The sequence below is a fragment of the Rhinopithecus roxellana genome, chromosome 20 (assembly GCF_007565055.1).
Source record: "Rhinopithecus roxellana isolate Shanxi Qingling chromosome 20, ASM756505v1, whole genome shotgun sequence".
Taxonomy (NCBI): Eukaryota; Metazoa; Chordata; class Mammalia; order Primates; family Cercopithecidae; genus Rhinopithecus; species Rhinopithecus roxellana.
Genome location: NC_044568.1, coordinates 24,505,419 through 24,529,632, shown reverse-complemented (window position 1 = coordinate 24,529,632; position 24,214 = coordinate 24,505,419). Strand labels below are relative to the sequence as shown.

Here is a 24,214-nt window from a genome sequence, read left to right as displayed (position 1 = left end):
CGGCAGTGGTTACCTCCACGCGCGCACTCGGGGACTAATCTTGGCTCCACCCCCTTCCTCGGCCCCGCCTCCGTCTGGCCCCGCCCCTCCAGTCGCGTCCGGTCCGGCCCGGCCCAAACAGCGGAGCTAAAGTGTGCTTGAGTGGAAGCTGCACTGGGGTCGGGACTCCCAGGCGCGCCGCGCGAGCCGACCGCGGAGCCATGGCGGGCGGGGAAGATCGCGAGGACGGGGAGCCGGTATCAGTGGTGACCGTGAGGGTGCAGTACCTGGAAGACACCGACCCCTTCGCGTGTGCCAACTTCCCGGAGCCGCGCCGGGCCCCCACCTGCAGCCTGGACGGGGCGCTGCCCTTGGGCGCGCAGATACCCGCGCTGCACCGCCTGCTGGGAGCGCCGCTCAAGGTGGGGCGATCGGGGGTTGGGGCGATCGGGGGTTCAGGGTGGGCGCCATGAAAGCTGGTGGGAGGTGCCTCTCCTGAAGAGGCTGGAGCGAGTGTTCTCCGGAAAAGTCTTGGGCTGGGGTCCCAGGGTCCACTGTGCCCCGCCTGCGGGGGAGTCCCCTCTCAAGTTGAGGGGAAACTGAAGAGGGGTGCTAGGAACTTGTCGAGCACCTGGGGAGGTGCTCGAGTTCCACTCGCCGTCCGTCTGCCAGGGTGGCTTCCCTGGTTAGGATGACTGTAGCCGCTTGGGCCGTAGCGGACCCTGGAGGCGGAGCTGGGGAGGGACCAGCTTCCACCTGCTTCAGGTGAGGTGGGGGCGGGACCACGAGGAGGGGCGGGCCCGGCGCGGGCTACTAGAGGTGGCAGAGGTTTCCTGCGGTGTCAAGAAGCTGGATTGGGGCTTGACTCTGTAGGTCAATAGGAGCATGGGAGTGCCGGCCGAGGAGAGACTTCACGGGGTGAGGGGAGTCCCCGGGAAGCGGTCTGGCCCGGCATCCACAGAGCGCAGGAGGCTGCACGGGTGGAAAAGCCCTTTGAGTCACCGCCCCCGCCCCCACCCCCGGACACTCGCCGCCCATCGGCCCGCTCCTGGAAGTGAGAGGGAGGGCCGGGCTAATTTTAAACCGCCGGCCTGCCCTACTTTGCTGCCGCCCCGAAGCCGACTTGTGCACAGTGCGGAAAGAGGCCCTTTTCCAGATGGCCAGCCTACCTCCTCTCCCCTCCCTCTCGCCGCTGTCAGCCCCCCGCAAGCAGCCCTTTCCGGCACGCTGTTTCCGGGCCAAGACTTTGGGAGGCGCACTACCACCCCCACAGGCTCCACACCAGCCTGGCCGCCTCGAGTGCTGGGGAAGAGGAGAGAGAGTCGGGGTGGGTGCCCTCCCCTGCTCCCAGCCTCAGCTGGGCGCCGAGTTGCGTAAACTTGCCCCTTGGGCCCAGGGTCTCCCCTGGAATGTGCCCCGGGCCCCCAGCCCGCATTCCTCGCGCTGCGGCCAGCCCCGCCTCTGAGCGCTGGCGGGAGGGGTGGTGAGACTATTGGCCTGGGGAGTGGCGCGTGTCCAGGCCAGAACCCCGGCTTCAAGGCCATGGCTGGAAGAATTCAGCACACTGCTCACCGCCAAAGTTTTGACGCAGCCCCCGCTTGTCCTGCCCTATTCGGAGGGGCAAATTGAGGTGTGCCTGGAAGAAGCGTGTGCAGCTGGCGGCCACCTCCCATTCGGGATGGGGGCTGGGAAGACAGGAGTGCTGAACTAAGACTGGTTCCCGCTCCCAGGCTCCTAAAGTCCGGGTCCTGAAATAAGGATGGAGCACTAGAGAAAATATGGTATTCCTCTCATCCTCCCACTCAAGGATTGGACTTAGCCCTGACACCACCCCTGCCTTTTTTTTTTTTTTTTTTTTTTTTAAGACGATTCTGGCTGTGTCCCCCAGGCTGGAGTGCCCTGGGGCTATCTTGGCTCACTGCAGCCTCCACCTCCCAGGTTCTAGCAATTCTTGTGCCTCAGCCTTCCAAGTAGCTGGGATTACAGGTGTGCACCACCACACCCAGCTAATTTTTGCATTTTTAGTAGAGACAGGGTTTCTCCATGTTGGCCAGCCTGGTCACAAACTCCTGACCTCAGGTGATCTGCCTACCTCAGCCTCCCAGAGTGCTGGGATTACAGACTTGAGCCACGGTGCCTGGCCCCTTGACACCCCTCTTCCAAACTGGGGGCAAGCCTGGTAGGTCAGCTGCAAGAAAGAGGCTCAGAACCACCCCTTCTATCTCCCTCTCATGGGACCCCTGTCCCCACCCAACCCCACCAGGTGCTCTGCCCTGTGTTCCCTGCTCCTTAACTGAAGACACTGCTGAGCTCTCATGGAGAATATAAATTCCTCATCCCCAATGCAGTCCTTCCTGGTTTCCCTGATTTAATGTTCTCCCACCTGGAGTACCTGAGGATTGCCTCCCCTCCCCTACAGGGATATGGAGGCAGCACACTAGGTTACCACAATGCCAGAAGCCAGGACTCCCTGGGGCTAGCAACTCTGCCAGGAATGGTCAGATGCACTGTGATGTGCTCAACCCAAATATAAACTGTGACCACAGCCCCAGAATAGAAGGCTGGAGGAAGAGGGGCTGAGAATAGGGCAGGGGCAGGGACATCAGAGAGCTGAGCGAGGGGGAGCAGGGCCCCTCCTTGCAGGAAATGTCAACAGCTCGTTCCTCCCGTAGTCCTGTAAGTGGGTGTCCCAGAGTCACAAACATGACTCAGGCCTGTCTTGCTGGCCCTCTAGAGGGGAGAGGTGGCCGAGAAACTGGGGCATCCCTGTCCCAAGCTGTAGGGCAGAAATAGGAGGAAGGGGTTCTCTACTCATTGCTTTGTCCTATGTACAGTTGTCCAGCAGAGGACAGGACACAGCCAAGTGGCCTCTGTCCTCCTCTGGGTACTGGCCCTGATCATCCCAGCAGATGAGCCCTGTCCCTGGGGATGTACAGAGACCAGTCTGCTTTCTCCCTGGGGGTCCACCCACACACCCCATTGGGCCGAGCCTAACCCCTAGAGTTCCCTTGGCGGCTTCCTTTTTAAAGAGCTTTCAGATCTCAGAAACCCTTGCTCATTTCCTCCTAGTCTAGGAGGAAGCTCCTGGCCACAGCCTCTGACTCATCTCCTGGCCCTGGTTGGTGGAAGGGAGCCTGACAGTGCGTTGGGCCAGGCCTAGTGTCCCTGGGGGAACTCAGGAGCGCCTTCCACCCCTCCAAAATACTCCCCCAGCTCAGGGACCTGCCTTTGCCCCAGGGGAGAATGTGTCCTTCTGGCCTTGCATCTCATCTCCTAATCTAGAGCTTCCCAGTTCTACCCTCCCTCTGGGAAGTGTCTCAGGAGCCTCTCCCTGATACCCAAGGTCCTACCACACCTGGTAGAGCACCGACTTCTCCCTGAACTCCAGGTAGGGGGACCTGGGGTGCTTCTCTGACCCTGCTGCAAAGGCCAGGAAAACCCTCTCCTCCTGGCAGTGGAGATAGCCCTATAAATCTGGTCATTACTAGCAACTTTGTTTCCCTAGCTATGGCTAAAAATCAGTAGGACAGGGGTGGCACTGTCCTGGAATGTTTCCTGACCCTATCCCAACCCACTCTAGCCTTTTTACATCTCAGGAGCCTTTGAGAGACTGTAGAAAATTGAGGTGTGGGCATGAGTCCTGGTCTCCTAGCCTCCCCTGGGGCTGGTCTATCCAATCTGCTGGTCACTCTGGAACAGAGTGGCTGAGCTGCAGCCTGGTGAGGGACCCTGACACCTAGGTTCTGGCAGAGGTAGATACTATTATCCTAGCTTGTATGGGGTGCGTGTGTCTTGGTGTTCCCTTACTGGAACTGGGAAGACCAGTCTGGGGTATTTGCAGAGTCCAGAAAACTAAGAGGATGTCTTCAGCTCTTGGCAATCCTGCTGGCCCCAGCCCTCACTCCACCTCCCCTCTAAGGTTCCTTGGAGCATTTCCAGGGCCCATCTGCCCAAGATTTGGTCAATTAGCCCTGGCTCCTGGCTGTGCACCCTGGGGCAATGCGCTGATTTTCTGATTCTTGGTTTCCCTATCTGTAAAAGGATTATTGGTAGAATCAAATGAAATATGTGGCCCAGGCTGGGCATGGTGGCTCATGCCTGTCATCTCAGCACTTTGGGAAGCCAAGGCCAGAGGACTGCTTGAGGCCAGGAGTTCAAGAACAGTGGGTGATATAGTGAGACCCTATTTCTATTAAATTAAAAAAAAAAAAAAAGAAAGAAAAGAAAGAGGCAGCCCGGTGCCTGGCACAGAGGAAGCATAACAAAAGATAATAAAAGTGGATTTCCTTCCCCAAGGCCCATCCTTGTCATCTCATTCAGGAAGTCACACTCTAGTTGGAGACCCACGATAACAGGAAAGGAGGGTCTTCAGAACACAGGGTCCTGTGTTTATAGGAAAGGAGACAAAAGAGGCAATTAACCAATTATTTTCTTTTCTTTTTTTTTTTTTGAGACGGAGTCTCGCTCTGTCGCCCAGGCTGGAGTGCAGTGGCCGGATCTCAGCTCACTGCAAGCTCCATCTCCGGGGTTTACGCCATTCTCCTGCCTCAGCCTCCAGAGTAGCTGGGACTACAGGCGCCCGCCACCTCGCCCGGCTAGTTTTTTGTATTTTTTTTAGTAGAGACGGGGTTTCACCGTGTTCGCCAGGATGGTCTCGATCTCCTGACCTCGTGATCCGCCCGCCTCGGCCTCCCACAGTGCTGGGATTACAGGCGGGAGCCACCGCGCCCGGCGGAACCAATTATTTTCTAAAACAGAAGCCCTTCAGCCTAATCCCGCCTCTTTTCCATCTTCCCTGTACCCTGCTCTGGTATGTTCAGTCTTACCTGATTACACTGTTATGAATAATATTGGGTAAGACAGTCCAAAGAAACAAGGGAGAAAAAAAAAAATATATATATATATATAAAATATATAATAGATATATGCAACAGATGTAGATATATATAACAGATATATAGCTATATATAGATATAAATTATTGATATCTATAGACATCTATGTATTATAGATCTATATCTATATATTATATATAGATAGATGGATATGTAGAAAGAGAGAGAGAAGTAGACACCATAGTCCCCTGAGCTTGACCCTGCATATAAAACCATATAAAACCAGTTGGTTTTGGGCTGCCAGAAAAGCCTGAGCCTCAAGAGTCAAGAGAATAGTGGGCTGGAGGGCAAAGTGAGAAGCTGAGCCTGGGAAGAATGGGGGAAAGACTCCACCCCAAGACAGAGACCACAGAAGTGAGGAAGACAAGAGCCAGACAGGTGTCAGGGATGTGGGCCCATACTACATGCTGACCTTAAGCCCTGTCAGCAAGGACCAGGGTTTGGGCTTATTCAGGCCTGGCCCAGCCCCAGGGTGTGAGAAACAAGACCCAGAGGTTTGGCTCTCTCAGAAGGGTGACCCCAGGGAGGGGCCAGGGGTGTGAAGGACAACTGCTATCCTGCTGGCAGGAAGTCTCCTGCTCTTTGCTGCTTGCCTGACTCTAGCCTACCACCCCACACTTCCACCCAGGACAGACAGCTGGGCGTGGGGAGACACTGTCCTGGAAGGCACTGGACTCCCTGTTTCCCAGGACCTCCCCAGAAATGGGGCCCTGGCAGGACTGGACAGGCAAAGTGGCTAAGGAGGACATTGCCACCACAGCGAAGGGACAGGGTTGAACCTGCTCAGCTGAGGAGACTAGAGAATGTGGACCGTTGGCCAGGCACGGTGGCTCACACCTGTAATCCCAGCACTTTGGGAGGCAGAAGCGAGCGGATCACTTGAGGTTAGGAGTTCAAGACCAGCCTGGATGACATGCTGAAACCCCGTCTCTACTAAAATTACAACAATTAGCCAGGCATGGTGGTGCATGCCTGTAATCCCAGCTACTCGGGAGGCTGAGGTAGGAGAATCGCTTGAACCCAGGAGGCGGAGGTTGCAGTGAGCCGAGATTGCGCCACTGCACTCCAGCCTGGGAGACACAGCAAGACTCCATATCTAAAAAAAAAAGGGGGGGGGATCATTTAACCTTCAGGACCCTGCCCCAGATAGATGCAGGTGTCCTAGAAGGAGAGGGACATTCTCTGCTCCCTTGGGATTACAGTATGCAAGAAGGCAGGACAGCGTGGTGGGCCTGACCTTTCTGGGGCTGTGCTGCTTCGGCCTGTGTTGGCCAGTGCATACCCGATCTTATGCCTGGGTGTGTAAGCAGTTACCAGGTGTAACATGTTTTCCCTTCCCGTTTATCTTTATAGCACTCTGCCCCTCCCATTTCTTAGCCCCCATGGAAGTTGTGATTCCACATTCATGAGCTTTTTCTGACTCAAATCTGTCTGTCTGCCCATCTGCCCCACTGGGCTGGAATGGAAGGCAGAGGCAGTGTCTGATTCCTCCTAGGTCCTCTGCATCTGAAACCAGCCTGGTCATGAATGTTCAAATGAATGAGATGTTCTATATGTGTGTGATTCGAGGGAATCCCTGACGGGGGTGACTCTGGGGTAGATGTGTTCTTCTAGGGTCCCAGAATCTTCCAGGCCAAGGGAAGGAGATGTGGCTGTGCCTGAATGGGGGTGGGGTGGTAGGCTGCTGAGTCACCATGTGGGAAGAGATCAGGAGGAATGTGGGCTGCCCTCTGCTAAGCTGGCCCTGGACAAGATACCCCAGCCCTCGGGCCTTGCTGCCCCTTCTCAGGCCAGTTTCCAGTAGGCTCTGGAGAAGATGACTCTGCTCCCAGGGAGGGGAAAGCAGCCAGGCCCGCCCAAGGCACCCTGGGGAGGGCAGGCAGCCAGGCAGGAAGTGGGACAGAGAACAGGCTGGAGTGTTTGTCCTATGTCCCAGGTCCCAGGCGGGCGGGGGAAGGGGGCCACCCAAGGGCCCCACATGTTAAACTGTGGGGAAAGAGCCAGGTCAGGCTCTAAGGCAGGAGCAAGGGGTGCTAGACAGAGGTGGGGGCTGGGGCAGGAACTGGACTCCCTTTTTCTTCAGGGCACCAAGGCCAGTTGGAAGCCCTTGGGCGGGGTCCAGAAGAGGGCAGGGCTGACCAAACAGCAGGACAAATGTTGGAACTGACATGCCTAGTAAGATGGAGACCGGAAGACCCCCTGCCTCTCCAGAGGTGGGCTCTCCCTGGGCCAAGGCATCTCAAGGGCCAGAGCCACTTAAGTCAAGGGGACTTTGCTGAACGTGCATGCCTGCACTGTGCAATGGGGGGAGGTGTCTGGGAGAGGCAGAGTGCCACCCTCTGACACACAGAAGTCACCTCCCTCGGGTTTCTCTACAGGCACTTCTCAAGGGGCTAAGTGCCATGCCCTGTGGCGGGGGAGGAAAGCCCGGGGAGAGAAACATGGACACGTGGATGGAGCATGTGCCTGCTTGTTACAAAGGCAGGCTTTGGGGTCCTATTGTAGACTGAGTCAGACTCTAAAGTGTTTCGTTTCATTTTGTTTTTTGAGATGGAGTCTCGCTCTGTCTCCCAGGCTGGAGTGCAATGGCATGATCTCGGCTCACTGCAACCTCTGCCTCCTGGATTCAAGTGATTCTCCTGCTTCAGCCTCCCCAGTAGCTGGGATTACAGGCACCCGCCATCTTGCCTGTCTAATTTTTTTATTTTTGTAGAGACAGGGTTTCACCATGTTGGCCAGGCTGGTCTCGAACTCCTGACCTCAGGTGATCCACCCTCCTTGGCCTCCCAAAGTGCTGAGATTACAGGCGTGAGTCACTACACCTGGCCTAAAGTTATTTTTTTAATAGGCCCCTTGGGTGTCTCTGAGGTCCAGCTAGGACCATTGTAACTGTAGCCCGCCTTGGGGGAGGGCAAATACCCTGAAATCTGGTGGGACTGGGAAGTCTATGGATCAGACACTGTCTTCACCCTCTTACTCACTGAGACACACGCACACACAGACACTCTCCCAGGTGGGTTTGCGCCTCCCAGCCATCTTAACACTTTCTCTCTGGGGCTTAATTCTTTGTGACTACAGCTTATCACCCCACAGGACTGTGAGCTTCCTCGAAGACAGGAACTTCCTCCCATCTTCTCTCCATTCCCCTTCCTCATCTGTGTTTATTAGCTCAACAAGTCCTAGTGAGTGCTTACTGTGTGTCAGGTGCTATGCCAGGCTCTACAGATAAAGCAGGGAGCAAGACAGATGAGACGCAGTGCCTGAACGCAGAGAACGAAGCTAGAGGAGGAGACCAGTGGCTCAGATATTAGAATGCTGTGTGGAAGGTCTCGGAGGAGAGCATACATACAGGGTGGAGTGGGTTGCATAGCAACCTAAAGAATAGGTAGGTGTCAGCCAAGAGAGAAGATGGTACAAACAAAGGCCAAGAAAGCCTGGTGCCTGACACAGATGGGCTTTGCACATAGTAGGCACTTGAGAAGCAACTGCTGAAGGAATGCACAGCCGTAGTGCAGACCCTGTGTCTCTCTGCCACCCGCCAAGTGGTAGGTAAGAGGTCAGGGGTCTTCATACATTTCCCTGCCACCTCTTCCTCAGTCTCACAGCTGTTCCCTTTGCCCCCAGTTGGAGGATTGTGCTCTGCAAGTGTCTCCCTCTGGATACTACCTGGACCCTGAGCTGTCCCTGGAAGAGCAGCGGGAGATGCTGGAGGGCTTCTATGAAGAGATCAGGTCAGAACTGATGGGGCCAGGGAGGCAAGGTTACCTCCACCCTTGCCAGGGGCTGGCTCAAACGTCAGCAGCTGAGACACTCAATCACTAGCCTGGGCCATGGGTCACCTCCTGCCCCAGGGAAGTGTGCCAGGAGAATTCTAAAACCTAGCTAGTGTTACCTGCTGCCCAAGGTGGGAGTCAGGGGCTCTCCCACATACCTGAGATACCTGTGTTTGCACCAACCCTCTTGTCTCACCAACCCTTGGGTCCTTGGAGGAGCAGCTGGGAGGAACAAGCTGGGCTGGGGCTGGCATGGGGAGGTCTTTGGCTCCCTTGGCTTGTGGGGAGGGTTGCTGAGGGATGGGCTGGGAGCTGCTGACGGAGATCCTTGATTCCAGCAAAGGGCGGAAGCCCACACTGATCCTTCGGACCCAGCTCTCTGTGAGGGTCAACGCTATCTTGGGTAAGTGTGTGAGGGCATCCGTGTCCAGCAGCACCTCCTCCCCATAGCCCAGTTGGCTCACTTTCAGGCCTGTGCTGAACAGTGGGCAAAGTATATTTAGCTGGATGTGCTCTCCCTCTTCCTATCCTGACCTCTCCTTCCAGGGCCAGGGTGGGAGTGGAGGGGGATTCAAGAATGTTAGAACAAGGCCGGGCGCGGTGGCTCACACCTGTAATCCCAGCACTTTGAGAGGCCGAGATAGGTGGATCACGAGGTCAGGAGATTGAGACCATCCTGGCTAACACGGTGAAACCCCATCTCTACCAAAAATACAAAAAATTAGCTGGGCGAGGTGGCGGGCGCCTGTAGTCCCAGCTACTTGGGAGGCTGAGGCAGGAGAATGGTGTGAACCCGGGAGATGGAGCTTGCAGTGAGCTGAGATTGTGCCACTGCACTCCAGCCTGGGCGACAGAGCAAGACTCCATCTCAAAAAAAAAAAAAAAAAAAAAAAAAAAGAATGTTAGAACAGACTGGGCGTGGGAGCTCATGCCTGCAATGCCAGTGTTTTGAGAGGTCAAGGTGGGAGAATTGCTTGAGGCTAGGAGTTTGAGGCTGCAGTGAGCTATGACTGTGCCACTGCACTCCACACTCTACCTGAGTGACAGAGTGAGACCCTGTCTCTTAGACCAAAAAAAAGAAAATTATATATATATATTAGACTATTCTTTGGTGGAGAGTTGTGGTTGTATCCAAGTAGAGGAAGACAGTGAATCTGTGTCCCATTGATGGTTTCATACCCTACCTTTTGCAGAAAAGCTGTATGGCTCCAGTGGCCCTGAGCTCCGCCGCTCCCTCTTCTCATTGAAGCAGATCTTCCAGGTGAGGCCTCGCAGGTGAGGCTGGGAGTAAGTGTGTAGCCCAAACCTCCCTAAACTCCCCCATGGTGCCTCCAGGAGGACAAAGACCTCGTGCCTGAATTCGTGCATTCAGAGGGGCTGAGCTGCCTGATCCGTGTGGGTGCTGCTCGACCACAACTACCAGAGCTACATCCTTAGAGGTCAGCCCCGCCCCTCCCCCATGACCTCTGCTCCAGCGACCCTCGCTGACTCTGCCCGTCCCTGTGTCCCCAGCGCTCGGCCAGCTGATGCTCTTTGTGGATGGAATGCTGGGGGTGGTGGCCCACAGTGAGACTATTCAGTGGCTGTACACATTGTGTGCCAGCCTGGTAAGTGGCTCTCCACCCAGCCTTATACCCTTTGCCTAGTGCTTCTCTCTGGGCCTCAGTTTCCCGTTCTGCAAAGTGGGCTGGAAGGGAGTGAATCTGAGGCCTCTCTAAGCCTAGAAGGCACTTCAGTGCCTGGGCCTGAAGCCAGGGTCATTCTGCCTAGATTCTCACTGGGTCCAGCCCCAGCAGCCCTTCCCCTTCCCCAGCAACAGGTGGCACAGGTCTGGCCTAAGCCCCACTCATATGTGCTGACCTCTCCCCTCAGTCCCGCTTGGTGGTGAAGACAGCCCTGAAGCTGCTGTTGGTGTTTGTAGAATACTCCGAAAACAACGCACCGCTGTTCATCTGTGCAGTGAACTCTGTGGCCAGCGCCACCGGTCAGAGACTGTCCCTTCTCCCCCACCACTCAGAGCCCTCTCTCCTACCCGTCCCCCCATGACTGCTCCACTTTCTGTGTGGCAGGCGCTCCTCCCTGGGCCAATCTGGTGTCCATCCTGGAGGAGAAGAATGGCGCTGACCCTGAGTTGTTGGTGTACACGGTCACCCTGATCAACAAGGTCTGGCCAAGGACTGGGTGCCAGCTCTGGGATGCTCAGGCTCCTGACCTCCCCACCAACCTCAGCCTTGCCTTCTTATCCCCGCCCTCCAGACGCTGGCGGCGCTCCCGGACCAGGACTCCTTCTACGATGTGACAGATGCACTGGAGCAGCAGGGCATGGAAGCGCTGGTCCAGCGCCACCTGGGCACTGCGGGCACTGACGTCGACCTGCGCACGCAACTTGTGCTCTATGAGGTGGGCCGGGCCCTACGCTCTGAGGGGGATTGGAAGGAGGGAAGAGAGAAGCGCTGTCCCCAGCGCCCCACCCCACCTGCATGCATGTTAACCACTTTCTTACATCCTGGTCCACCTCTGCTAGAACGCCCTGAAATTGGAGGATGGAGACATCGAAGAAGCCCCAGGCGGCGGTGGGCGGCGGGAACGACGAAAGCCTTCTTCTGAGGAAGGCAAGAGGAGCCGCCGTTCGCTGGAAGGCGGGGGCTGCCCCGCGCGTGCCCTGGAACCTGGGTAAGTACGAGCCTCCGTAGATGGTGAAGGGTGGACCTAGTAGCCATGGCCCTGTGAGCTGACAAGCCCTGACCCCAAACCCCTCAGGCCCCGCCCCACAGACAGCCCCACCTCCCCCACTGGCCCTGCCCTACCGACAGGCCCCACCTCCAGCCCCGCAGGCCCCACCCCACTGACAGCCCCCGCCTCCAGCTTCTCAGGCCCCAACCCACTGACAGCCCCTGCCTTCAGCCCCACAGGCCCCGCCTCACCGGTAGGCCCCACCTCTTCCACCAGCCCCGCCCCGCTGACAGGCCCCACCTCCAGCCCTGTGGGCCCTCCCTCCGGCCTCCGAGCTTCAGTGAACCTTTTTCCTACCATCTCTGTGGCACCCTCAGCTGACACCTCCAGCGAAAGGAGCATCTACAAGTAAGCAGGGAGACAGAAGTCACCCTGGAGTCCTCTCTCCCACTGTCCCTCTGCTTTGCGCCCCTCCATGGGCACTCAGCCTCCTCTGCCCAAACGCGTGCTTTCTCTCTCTCTCTTTCCAGACTTCACCAAACTGCTCCCGTTTGGTAAGTGACTGGCAGAGGGTGGGGTTAGGCTTTGACTGGATCTCCTCCTCCTGTTGTTTCCTCTCCTCCAACATTCTGCCTGTCTTTGCCTCTTGTCATGTCTCCCGCCCCCTGTCTGTCACTCCCTTGTTCTGCTGCCTCTGTCTCTTCTGGCACCCTGTCCTGCTCCATGTCAGTCTCTCCCCTCCACTTCTAGTTTCCTCGTGTCATGTCTTGCCCCGCTTCCCACTGTGGCTGGGAAGGAACCCCAATATCACTGCCCAGCTCTGGGTGGGTATGAGCAACCATGGAGCTGGCACCACAGTTACCATCTCTTCCTCTCATCCTCCCTACCCAGGGCCCCTGAGAGCCCACCCGTCCCCCAGTCCCCTCCTGGGCAGGCCAGTTTGGAGTAAGTACAGAGGCCCGCCTGCCAGGCCTGCCATTGTGCTCAGGGCTTCAGCATTGCTTCCCCCAGCAGGGGTTCCACGTGCCTGATGCAACCAAAGCTGGGGAACTCAGGCCCATCCTCTTCCAGACATATGCCCCCTCGGTAACATAAAGGCTAAGCACTGGGAACAAATTCACTGGGGTCACAGTGGTCCCTGTGCTTCAATAGCAACACCTTAGCAGCCAGAGATGGGGATGTGGACGCCCAACCTGGGGCTCATTCTGCCATGTCCTCAGCTCAGGAGTGAGCAGGGAGGGGACCTAGGGTGCTGTGTGGTGTGGGGGTAGAGGGGTAACCTAAGGCTGAGGGCAAGGCAGGGACTGAGAGCCGACAGAGGCTGGAGGGGCCAGAAAATAAACACTGGATTGCACCTATTATTTCAGCATAAACTGAGGGTCCACTGTTTACACGTCCTTTTTTTTTTTTTTTTTTTTTATGAGACAAGAGTCTTGCTCTGTCTCCAAGGCTGGAGTGCAGTTGTGTGATCTCAGCCCACTGCAACCTCTGCCTCCCAGGTTCAAGCAATTCTCCTGCCTCAGCCTCCCAAGTAGCTGGGATTATAGGCCTGCACCATGACACCCGGGTAATTTTTGTATTTTTAGTAGAGACAGGGTTTCACCATGTTGGCTAGGCTGGTCTCGAACTCCTGACTTCAAGTAATCCACCCACCTCTGCCTCCCAAAGTGCTGGGATTACAGGCGTGAGCCGCCGCACCTGGCCTGTTTACCAGGCCCTTTCCTGGGCATAGGCTCCCAGAAGCTACCAGATATGCCAAGGGAGGGACAGCCTGATATGCCCATTGGGACAGCTATCCCCTTCCCCTGCTCTAAGAGTCCTTGTCTAGACTCAAGACACCAGCCTGGGCAACATAGCAAGACCTCATCTCTACAAAGAAATTTTTAAAAATTTGCCTGGGTGCATCATTCACACCTGTAATCCCAGCACTTCAGGAGGCTGAGGTGAGAGGATTGGTTGAGGCCAGGAATTCAGGGCCAGCCTGAACAACATAGTGAGACCCTGTCTCCTCAAAAAAATTTAAAAATTAGCTGGGTGTGGTGGCACATGTCTGTAGTCCCAGCCACTTGGGAGGTTGAGGGTCAAGCCCAGGACATTGAGGCTGCAGTGAGCTATGATCACACCACTGTACTCCAGCCTGGGTGACTGACAGAGTGAGACCCTGTCTCTAAAAAACAAACAAAAAATCAGGACAGTGAACATGAACGAGGTTGCAATTTAGATGTTAAGTAGAACTTCTCCCTGTATTTTCACCTGGGAATGCAGGGTTGGTAGTAATTCTCCTCAGATGTGGAGGACTGAAGAGGAGCTGGCCTTGGTGGGCGCGGTTCTGGTCTACTCAGTGCATGGACTGTTCCCCATGTGTCTGTGTGTGCCTGCAATTGGGGGTGGTGTCCAGGGGCTCAGCAAGGCATGTGCACTTGGGCTGGGGTGTGTCAGACACTGTCACTGACAAGCACCTTCCCTCAGAGCCCGGTTCCTGGAGAATGTGGCGGCAGCAGAAACAGAGAAGCAGGTTGCGCTGGCCCAGGGCCGGGCAGAGACATTGGCTGGGGCCATGCCCAGTGAGGCAGATGGACACCCAGGTGAGTAGGTGGGTGGGCAGGCAGAGCCTGCCTGTTGCTCTGTTGCCCCACAGGGGGCATGGCACTGACAGCTCCTTCCCTTTCTTTAGATGCCCGGCAACTCTGGGACTCCCCAGAGACAGCACCTGCACCCAGAACACCCCAGAGCCCTGCCCCCTGTGTCCTGCTCCGGGCCCAGCGAAGCCTTGAGCCAGAGCCCAAGGAGCCACTGATGCCAGCAAGCCCCAAGGCTGAGCCCATCTGGGAGCTCCCTACTCGTGCACCCAACCTCTCTATTGGGGACCTGGACTTCTCAGATCTAGGGGAGGATGAAGACCAGGACATGCTGAATGCAGAGTCTGTGGAGGCTGGGAAAGAGGTCCCAGCTCCCGCACCCCCACTGCCCCTACTCTCAGGAGTACCCCCACCTCCCCCACCTCCACCTCCCCCACCCATCAAAGGCCCGTTCCCACCACCTCCACCTCTACCTCTGGCTGCCCCACTTCCCCATTCATTGCCTGACAGCTCAGCCCTCCCCACCAAGAGGAAGACGGTAAAACTTTTCTGGCGTGAGCTAAAGCTGGCTGGGGGCCATGGAGTCTCTGCAAGCCGCTTTGGGCCCTGCGCCACCCTCTGGGCTTCACTGGAGCCTGTCTCAGTGGACACAGCCCGGCTGGAACACCTTTTTGAGTCTCGTGCCAAAGAGGTGCTGCCCTCCAAGGTAAATCCACTCATCTGCAAGGCAGCCCCACTGGAGGTGGGAGGGAATCAGAGCTCAAGGATCTGACCTGTTGGAGCTAGTCACTCACTTCCCACATGGGGAAACTAAGACAAAGAAAGGAGTAGGGAATTGTCCAAGGTCTCCTAACAAGGGATCAGCAGTGCCCCAACTAGGATCTAAACTTGGCTGGGCATGGTGGCTCACGCCTGTAATCCGAGAGTTTGAGACCAGCCTGTGCAACATAGTGACACCTTATCTCTACTGAAAGTTGGGCCGGGCGCAGTGGCTCATGCCTGTAATCCCAGGACTTTGGGAGGCCGAGGCAGGTGGATCATTTGAGTTCAGGAGTTTGAGACCAGCCTGGTCAAACTGGCGAAACCCTGTCTCTACTGAAAATAGAAAATTAGCCAGGCGTGGTGGTGGGCACCTGTAATCCCACCTATTCGGGAGACTGAGGCAGGAGAATCGCTTGAACCCGGGAGGTAGAGGTTGCAGTGAGTCGAGATCGCGCCATTGCACTCCAGCCTGGGGGACAAGAGCAAGACTTCGTCTCAAAGATAAATAAGTAAATAAAAATAAATAAATAAATGTTAAAAAAAAAAAATTGGCCAGGCATAGTGGCTCACCTCTGTAATCCCAGCACTTTGGGAGGCCAAGGCAGGCAGATCACTTGAGACCAGGAGTTTGAGACCAGCCTGGCCAACATGGTGAAACCCTGTCTCTACTGAAAATATGAAAATTAGCTGGGTGTGGTGGCTCATGCCTGCAATGCCAGCTACTTGGGAGGCTGAGGCAGGAGAATTGCTTGAACCTGGGAGGCGGAAAAACAAAAAGTTAAAAAAAAAAAAAGTTGGTTATGGTGGTACACACCTGTAATCCCAGCTACTTGGGAGGCTGAGGCAGGAAGATCCCAGAAGATAAGCTGCAGTGGGCTATGATGGCACCACTGCACTCCAGCCTAGGTGGTAGAGTGAGGCCCTGTCTCAAAAGAATCTAAGCTCATCCCCTGCCTTACATATCCCAGGTTGCCAGTTTGTCAGTTGTGGGATCATTTGGCAATCTAGAGGAGGACCTTGCAGTGCCCTCTTAGATTGCTGTCCCAGCTAGTCCATTATTATTATTATTTTTTTTTTTTGAGATGGAGTTTTGCTCAGTCGCCCAGGCTGGAGTGCAGTGGCGTGATCTCAGCTCACAGCTCACTGCAAGCTCCGCCTCCTGGGTTCACGCCATTCTCCTGCCTCAGCCTCCCAAGTAGTAGCTGGGATTAGAGGCACCAGCCACTACGTCCAGCTGATTTGTTTTGTATTTTTAGTAGAGACGGGGTTTCACCATGTTAGCCAGAATGGTCTCCCAACTCCTGACCTCGTGATCCAACCGCCTTGGCCTCCCAAAGTGCTGGGATTACAGGCGTGAGCCACTGCGTCCGGCCCCCTTCCTCAGTCTTACACTGCCCTTCCCCCAACCATGCAGAAAGCTGGTGAGGGCCGCCGGACAATGACCACAGTACTGGACCCCAAACGCAGCAATGCCATCAACATCGGCCTAACCACACTGCCACCTGTGCATGTCATTAAGGCTGCCCTGCTCAACTTTGATGAGTTTGCTGTCAGCAAGGATGGCATTGAGGTGGGGTCACCCAGCTATGGGTGTGGGAGGGAGGTCTGGCCTTCTCCTTTGGTAGGTAGGCATTTCCTGTCCCTCCAGTGGTGGGCATGGGCTTGGCATTTCTGCAGGGCAGTCCCCAGACTCTGGGGCCTCCCCTAGATGACTGAGGGACGGGTCAAGACCAATGCCTGAGGCCTCAGGCCTGCACTGAGTGGGGCATGTCAGGCTCTGGCTACATCCTCAGAAGCTACTGACCATGATGCCCACGGGGGAAGAGCAGCAGAAGATTGAGGAAGCCCAGCTGGCCAACCCTGACATACCCCTGGGCCCAGCTGAGAACTTCCTGATGACTCTTGCCTCCATTGGTGGCCTCGCTGCTCGTCTACAACTCTGGGCCTTCAAGCTGGACTATGACAGCATGGAACGGGTACCTGGGTCTTGGAGTGGGACAGACAGTAGGGACAGGTAAGCACCATGACCACGTAGTCTAAGAGTCCCTGGTCTCCCATACCAGGAAATTGCTGAGCCACTGTTTGACCTGAAAGTGGGTATGGAACAGCTGGTACAGAATGCCACCTTCCGCTGCATCCTGGCTACCCTCCTAGCTGTGGGCAACTTCCTCAATGGCTCCCAGGTGAGTGAGATTACATGGGGACTAGGGGGAGTCAGGGTTCTGGAGCCACCCAGGCCCAGGCTCAGAAAGGGTCCTTTCAGAGCAGCGGCTTTGAGCTGAGCTACCTGGAGAAGGTGTCAGAGGTGAAGGACACGGTGCGCCGACAGTCACTGCTACACCATCTCTGCTCCCTAGTGCTCCAGACTCGGCCTGAGTCCTCCGACCTCTATTCAGAAATCCCTGCCCTGACCCGCTGTGCCAAGGTTAGCACCTGCCAGAATCAACCAAGGCTGGACGAGGCATGAGAAGCGCTGCTTCCTGGGCCTGGCTCCTCCCTCTTCTCCCTATTTGGGCTGCTGTGCCAGGGCTTGCTCCAGCCACCTGGGTGTGAGCTATGCCCTCTGCCAGAAATGCTCTTTCCTCTATTGGCCTGGCCACACCTACCCAGTCTTTGGGTCTGTTGAACTGCCACTTCCCCCAATAAACCTTCTGTTCCTCATTCAAATCAAATGGACTTGTGTCTCTTGCACTAGTCTATGAGCTTTTGAATGTCTGTGTCCTTAGGGCCCAAGCTGGCCAGTCTGGCTCAGAGGCAGCCTCAGGCCATGTCTTATCTACAGGGTGTTGGGGGACAGTATGTACACCCCCTTGCTTTCTCAGGTGGACTTTGAACAGCTGACTGAGAACCTGGGGCAGCTGGAGCGCCGGAGCTGGGCAGCTGAGGAGAGCCTGCGGAGCTTGGCCAAGCATGAGCTGGCCCCAGCCCTGCGTGCCCGCCTCACCCACTTCCTGGCCCAGCGTGCCCGCCGTGTTGCCATGCTGAGGATAGTGCACCGCCGTGTCTGCAATAGGTAGGGGCATGGACCCAAGAGAGGCAGGACAGCCACCACCCTCCCTCAGACAACAAGCAGGACTCACCGTCCCTCCCCACTCTGACCTGCCTAGGTTCCATGCCTTCCTGCTTTACCTGGGCTACACCCCGCAGGCGGCCCGTGAAGTGCGCATCACGCAGTTCTGCCACACGCTGCGGGAATTTGCGCTTGAGTATCGGACTTGCCGGGAACGAGTACTACAGCAGCAGCAGAAGCGGGCCACATACCGTGAGCGTAACAAGACCCGGGGACGCATGATCACTGAGGTGGGTGCCCTTCCGGGTCTTAGTCTTCACTGCCACCTCCTTGGTTTCCTTCGCTCCTCCCAGCTCACCCTTCTTCTTTCTTCAGACAGAGAAGTTCTCAGGTGTGGCTGGGGAAGCCCCTAGCAACCCCTCTGTCCCTGTAGCAGTGAGCAGTGGGCCAGGCCGGGGAGATGCTGACAGTCATGCTAGTATGAAGAGTCTGCTGACCAGCAGGCCTGAGGACACCACACACAATCGCCGCAGCAGAGGTGAGGCCCATACCTGCTGTGGGGAATGGGCTCCAGGGCCACCTTGGCCTGACCTTCCTATCTGGCCTCCCTCAGGCATGGTCCAGAGCAGCTCCCCAGTCATGCCCACAGTGGGGCCCTCCACTGTACCCCCAGAAGAACCCCCAGGCTCCAGTTTACCCAGTGATACATCAGATGAGATCATGGACCTTCTGGTGCAGTCAGTGACCAAGAGCAGTCCTCGTGCCTTAGCTGCTAGGGAACGCAAGCGTTCCCGCGGCAACCGCAAGTCTTGTAAGTAACCCCCCACAACCCCGCTGCCCACCTGAACCCCATCAACTCCCTCCAACCCTATTGTGTCCCTGCAGTGAGACGGACGTTAAAGAGTGGGCTCGGAGATGACCTGGTCCAGGCACTGGGACTAAGCAAGGGTCCTGGCCTGGAGGTGTGAAGGTGCTGCATCCCGGAAAACTATCTGGACCCTGGACTGCAGTGCAAGAGATGATAGAATGAGGAAGGCCCAGAGCAGAATTCTGGCCCCAGAACTCTGTGCCCAGGAGCCATGCCTTAAGCAGTATTAGCTGTGTGTGTGTGTGCATGTAAGTGTGTGTGTGTGCGTGCATATGCATGTGCATGTGTGTGAGCTCCTTGAACTCACGGAGCAAAATAAAATTTTCTTAGCTAATCCAACAGGCTTTCTCTTCTTTCAGGGTCCCCACCAGGCTGGGTCTGTAGCAGGAGGGAAATCCCGTAGGACCAGCTTTTCCTGCTTCATCCCTCATCACCCACACAGCCATCAGCCACATTCTAAGCCATTTATTCAACGACCCTATAGAGTATAAGTATACCCAATACCTCAGACTGCTTTTGGCCCCTGGACTAGACCCTCATTGCTCCAGGCATGGGGGGCCGTGCACCTTGATAGAGTCAACCAGGGCCAGCGGCCTGTGGCCACAATGTCAATGGCTATAACCGCTTCATCTGCCGCCGCTCCTGTCGGCGCTGCCGTTTCTCATTGTGCTCTGGTGCTGGGGTGCCACTGTCTGCAGTGAACCAGGGGCCGAGGACATTCACCCACAGGAGGTAAAGGGCCCGGCCTGGAGCCTACAAGAGAAACGGTAACTTGAAGCAAGGTGCAGGGAATAAAAAATGGGGAGGGTTAGATGCCCCTTCTTGGGAGCGTCCCCAGCCCACGTACCAGAAGCCAGAAGGACCAGACATAGAGAGAGAAGCAACTGAGCACCTGCACAATGGCTGTTAGTAGGATCACATCCTTAAGGTGCCTGTGGATAGAAACAAAGCTGCCAAAGACAGCAGATGGGCCCCAGTTCAACTCCCTTCCACACTTTTCAAGTTGCAAGTAGCTGTGCTTCTTGAGCTATCTGGGCCCCAGCCCTGGGGCCGCTCACCTGGGCTGGCGGTGGGGGACACTCACTCTGCCATGCCCTGCTCCATGTTGAGGTCCATGCCACCATCCATCAGGGCCCCATCCTCAGAGAACGCTGCCCGTGCCATCGAGCTCATAGAGTGGTAGCTGGCCCCATACACTGCCAGACTAAAGCCCAGGGCCAACTGCAGAGCAAGAATGAGGGTATCAAAGGTCAGCCACTGACCCTATGCACTCATCCACATCCCAGGATGGAGATACTTACCCAGGCCCAAAATGAGGCAGATGAGTAAAAGAAGACCAACGTCACAAGACAGTAGATGGCCTGCAAGCAATCACAGGATCAGGCTGGGGTCAGAAGGTACCTCCAAACCATGGGTCTCCCTCAACTCTGACCAAGAATTAGGCCAGGCTGTGGGATGAGCAAGGTTGTTCTTACAGGGCTGAAGAAAGGGCCCTGCTCCCTGAATCCCAAATATCCAGACTCTCCTCTGACACCCAACTCAGCCCAGGAAAGAAGCCTTTGTGTACTTGGAAGTAGGAAGGGCTCTCAAATTCAGCTACGACTCACACCTTCATTTCCTTTGTGTTTTACTAGTCAGTACTTTCTCTGTGCCCAGATCTCTCATTTCTTTTTGACTGGACCTCTCTTCTAGAGCTTTTTCGGGTACCACTACTTCTCACCAAGCAGGGCTGAGGACTAGGGGACTGACTATAAGCGGGCATAGAAGCAAGGAGGCAGGCACTTACATTGGCCCCCAGTATGATCCTCAGGTAGAACTTCAGGGTCTCTTTGTTCTCTTCAAATATCTGCTTCTTTCCTCTCGTGCCCACTTTGCCCTTGGGCTGCAGAGGGATGATGAGATGACGTCAGGAGGCCACGATCCTCCTCATTCTCCCCACTAGCCCGGTTAGCTATAGAGCTCCAGCCGCAACTCAGCCAGGTCCCCGTAGTGCTGAAACCTAGCACAATCCCTGGGATGTCCACCCATCCTCCAGTCCATCCTGTCTAGGGGCTGACGCCCTCTCTCCAGCACCCACAGCTAGGATCGCCCCCTGCTCGCCCTAGAATAATTCAACCCTAAGCTAATACCGCCTCTGGATCCCGCGGTAGTCTAGCTTTAGGCAACGACTCTTCCAAGGGTACTCCTGGGCGGAGTTGAATGGTGCCTCTCTCAGGCCTCCGCTGGCGTAGTCCCGATCTGGGCTAACGCCCATCTCAGGTCACATATCTCTGGCCTGCTCTGGTACTGATGCCCAAGCCGCTCCGGCCCTAGTCCTGGTATGGTCCTGCGCCGCCCTCCCCCAGCCCAATTCTAGTACGGTCTGGCCAGGGGATGGCGCCCCCCTCCGGCCCACCCCATATCCCTTAATGTCCTTTCTCAGTTTTCACTCTCACAACCCCTGGAGAGCTTGGCGGATGCGGACCCCGCCCTACACATCCTCCTTACCGCCATGGTGCGAGACAAATACCCAGCCCGGGGAACAAGGTAGAGCGACCGAAACCGCAATCACTGAGCACCACATCGGCAGCACATGTACTTCCGGCGCAGACCAAAGTGGTCAGATTCTAGGACGGAAATAGGGCTCACTTCCTTCCCAAGCCCCTCCCCAAAGGGGCTAGACTACACTTCCCAGAAAGCCTTGCGCGGGGGGGGGGGCGGAGGCGGCAGGGATGCGATGGCGGAGTCGCTGCCCCTGGAGGTGAGAGGAAGCCGCCCTCAGGCCTAGCTCCGGACAGGCCCCGCCCTCGGGGTCCCGAGCTTTGGGGAGCGGCTGTCAGATAGCTAGCCCGGCCCCTCCAGCCTGGCGGAAACGACCTGCCCTCCCGATCCCGCGACCTTCTAGCTCTGGGTAACGGCTCTTCCTTTGGGCCACTCTGTCCCTTTAGCTTGAGGGACCGTCCTCCCCTTCCCTCGGCCCCAGGAGATAGCTGCCCTGTCACCTCAGCGAGAACAGGCCCTCTACCCATCCCCTTCCCTTGAGGTGGCTGTCTCCTCCCCGCTCAGTTCTGGAAGATGTCCGCTCCATCTCATCGTCCCGAAGGGTAACTGATCTTATCCCCATTGGTCCCTTGGGATGATCTCTCCATTTCCTACGCCCCGACAGAGACGGCCGCCCCCTCTCCCTGGCAGTGGGAAACAGACTGCTCCCTACCTATCAACTGCAATGATCTCTGAGTTCCTTTAGCAAGGATAGGCCTGTTCCCCATTCCTAGGCCCCTAGTGATGGCCGCCCTTATCTCTTTCACTCCATGGGATGTTTGCTCCTTCCCCTTAGCCAGGGGCAAGACCACTCTGCCCCATCTGCCAAGGAGATAACAGGTTTTGTCTTCAGTGGCCTGTTGGAATGGCTTCTCCATCTCTTTTGTCCTGAGGGTTGGCAGCCCCCTCTCTCTGCCCATGGGAAACAGGCCACCCTTTCCCACCGGTCCTGGAATGATGCTCCCTATCCTTAGCAAAAATAGGCCTGTTCCCACCCCCTTTAGCTTGCAGTGCTATTCCTTTCCCCCTTAGCTTTAGGGGCTATTTCCATCCCCATAGACCCCATGAGTGACCAGTCATTATCTCCAGTAGCCCCCTTGAGATGGGACTCATGGGATGGCCACTCCATCCTCATCACTGCCTCCTCTCATCCCTCTAGAAAGGCCACCCTCTTCTTAGGTCAGTGAATTGTGTCTCTCCCCTACTCACCCCAAGGGATGACAGGTTTGTTCCCCTCTCCCTTTGCTCTTGTGCTGGTTGCTTAGCCCCAGAAGACAAGATGGCCACTGTCTTAACTCAGCTCAAACAGGCTTCCCTGCCTCCCTGGAGGGATTGGACTTGGTCAGTCCCAGTCCCCATCAATACTGTCTTCCCTATGCCTAGCCTCCCTGGCTCAATTCTATTCTCCCAGTCATTGTCCTCTCAGTAATAACTACTTTATTTCCCTGACCCCTTCCCTGAGCATACTCTTGGTGAAAATAGAGGTCGAGGACTGGACTGCCCAACCTTAATTTAATCCAGTAAGCACTGGCTGAGCACTGTGCCTGTGTGCTTGGCACCTGAGAAGGGAAGGAGAGATCACAATGGGTTGCTGAAGTCAAGCTTCAGGAAGGGGATCCCGGGGAAAAGGCCTGCATAGGCAAAAGGAAATAGACATGCTATGTTTGTAGGGCAGTAGAGAGACTGGATTGGGGAAGTTCGGGGACCAGCGAGTCCAATCAGGCACAGAGACCTGGCAGTGCTGATCCAGGAGTGAAGACTGTCCTGAGAGTACTGGTGAACCCTGAAGTTTTACAGCAGGGGTGAGCTGACACTGAAAACTGTTTTATAGGAAAAATTAACCTTGTGACAGTGTGCATAATGTATTAGCAAGGATGAACTTGGAGGCAAAGAGTTCAGGTGGGACACTGTGGAAGGAATCCAGGTTTGAGGTGGTAGAAATCTGAGCTACTGAGGTGGGGAAGTTGCAAAGGTAGAAATTTTAGTAACAGCAATCCAGCAACCATTTATGGAACATCTAGTTGTCACACACACACTATATATATGTAAAATTTAATCCCCATGAGGCTATGATCTAGATTTTTTTAAAGTATCCGTATTTTATAGATATAGAAACAAACTCAGAGAGGTCAAATGCCTTGTTTAAGGTCACACAGCAGTATGACAGGACGTATTGGAGCTGGAATTTGAATGAGTCTAGGTTAGCCTGGCCTGAAGCCTGCGCATTACACCTGTACCTGGGAGCAAGGGACAGAAGGGTTGGAGTAGTAGAAAGTGTTATCAGGTAGATGCGCTGTTGGCATTGAAAGGGGAATTTGGGAGGAGGGGCTGTTTGGGGCGGAGGGTAGAATATGAGTTTTGGTTGAGATTAAAGTGATGGCTAAACATTTGCATGGACAATTGGCAATATGGACTAGCACTTGGAATAATAGGACAATATGGGAATATTGAATTGTTGGTTATTCCTGTGTTGGTAAACAGAAAACCAAAAGACCCAGGTCTGAGCCCTGGGAGCCACAGAAGAATCCAAAAACGAGGCAATTGGGATGCAGGGAGGAAGATTCCAGAAGAAAAAAATATTTAATATCAAATCATTCTAGGCCTCACTGGCAACCCCTTCCCCAGTCCCATTTAGGACCTTGAACCTCACCACCCGCTAGGTGGGGGAAGGGCCTGAGCCTCCCAGGCTAGGTCTTGCTGGGATCGCATCTTAACAACCAGTGGAGTGGGCACGGTGGCAGTGGAGAAGATGGAAAAAGAGCAGAGTCCCAGAGCCTGAGCCATGAGGGCAGGAGGACCAAGCATGACTTCCTGAGGACTAGAGTGAGCACACCTGGCCTGCTGTGCTCTAGGTCCTATGCAAGACACTTGACTGTGTTCTTTAATTCTCACAATAACCCATTTAAATCTCACTACAACTGCCATTTCGCAGATAAGGAAAACAAAGTTCTAGAGGTCAGTTGGCAGAGTAGAGAGTTGAACTAGGTTTATCTGGCCTCAGTGCGCAGGCTTTTTCTACTCAGCTAGGCAGGAAGTTTGATTGTTATCAGTCAGTGCAAGCCTGCACCCAGCTCAGGAAAGGTCTGTTCACAGGAGAGATACCTGAAGCCTGGAGCGGGGAAGTGAATGCTTTGTGAAACTTCACATCCAAGATA

The 24,214-nt window shown here is 55.6% G+C and overlaps 2 protein-coding genes across 2 annotated transcripts; one reads left to right on the top strand and one right to left on the bottom strand.

The window, feature by feature from the left end:
• Positions 1-78: 78 nt before the first annotated feature.
• On the top strand, positions 79-18,878 carry FHOD1 (formin homology 2 domain containing 1). The gene is given in 25 exon segments (XM_010355120.2): positions 79-401; positions 8,499-8,605; positions 8,986-9,050; positions 9,841-9,908; positions 9,983-10,053; positions 10,055-10,086; positions 10,160-10,254; positions 10,520-10,631; positions 10,717-10,811; positions 10,904-11,047; positions 11,172-11,320; positions 11,552-11,728; positions 11,851-11,874; positions 12,212-12,265; positions 13,790-13,905; positions 13,995-14,605; positions 16,076-16,231; positions 16,455-16,637; positions 16,725-16,844; positions 16,925-17,086; positions 17,484-17,674; positions 17,769-17,961; positions 18,047-18,209; positions 18,285-18,482; positions 18,557-18,878. Coding segments are annotated over 25 exon segments (3,570 nt in total). The 5' UTR covers positions 79-200; the 3' UTR covers positions 18,640-18,878.
• Positions 18,879-18,989: 111 nt separating this feature from the next.
• On the bottom strand, positions 18,990-21,109 carry TMEM208 (transmembrane protein 208). Its single transcript, XM_010355123.2, has 6 exons — positions 21,027-21,109; positions 20,326-20,421; positions 19,841-19,900; positions 19,624-19,760; positions 19,387-19,471; positions 18,990-19,292 (listed from the first exon to the last, which is right to left on the bottom strand). The coding sequence occupies exons 1-6, from the start codon at positions 21,030-21,032 to the stop codon at positions 19,155-19,157; spliced, it is 522 nt and encodes a 173-aa protein (XP_010353425.1). The 5' UTR covers positions 21,033-21,109; the 3' UTR covers positions 18,990-19,154.
• Positions 21,110-24,214: the final 3,105 nt, after the last annotated feature.

What these genes read in the sequence shown, in the direction of transcription:
- TMEM208 (XM_010355123.2), bottom strand. An exon ending in ATGGAGCAGGGCATGGCAGA is followed by an intron (nt 19,472 to 19,623) that starts GTGAGTGTCCCC and finishes TTCTATCCACAG; the next exon opens with GCACCTTAAGGATGTGATCC. An exon ending in TCTGGTCCTTCTGGCTTCTG is followed by an intron (nt 19,293 to 19,386) that starts GTACGTGGGCTG and finishes TTTCTCTTGTAG; the next exon opens with GCTCCAGGCCGGGCCCTTTA.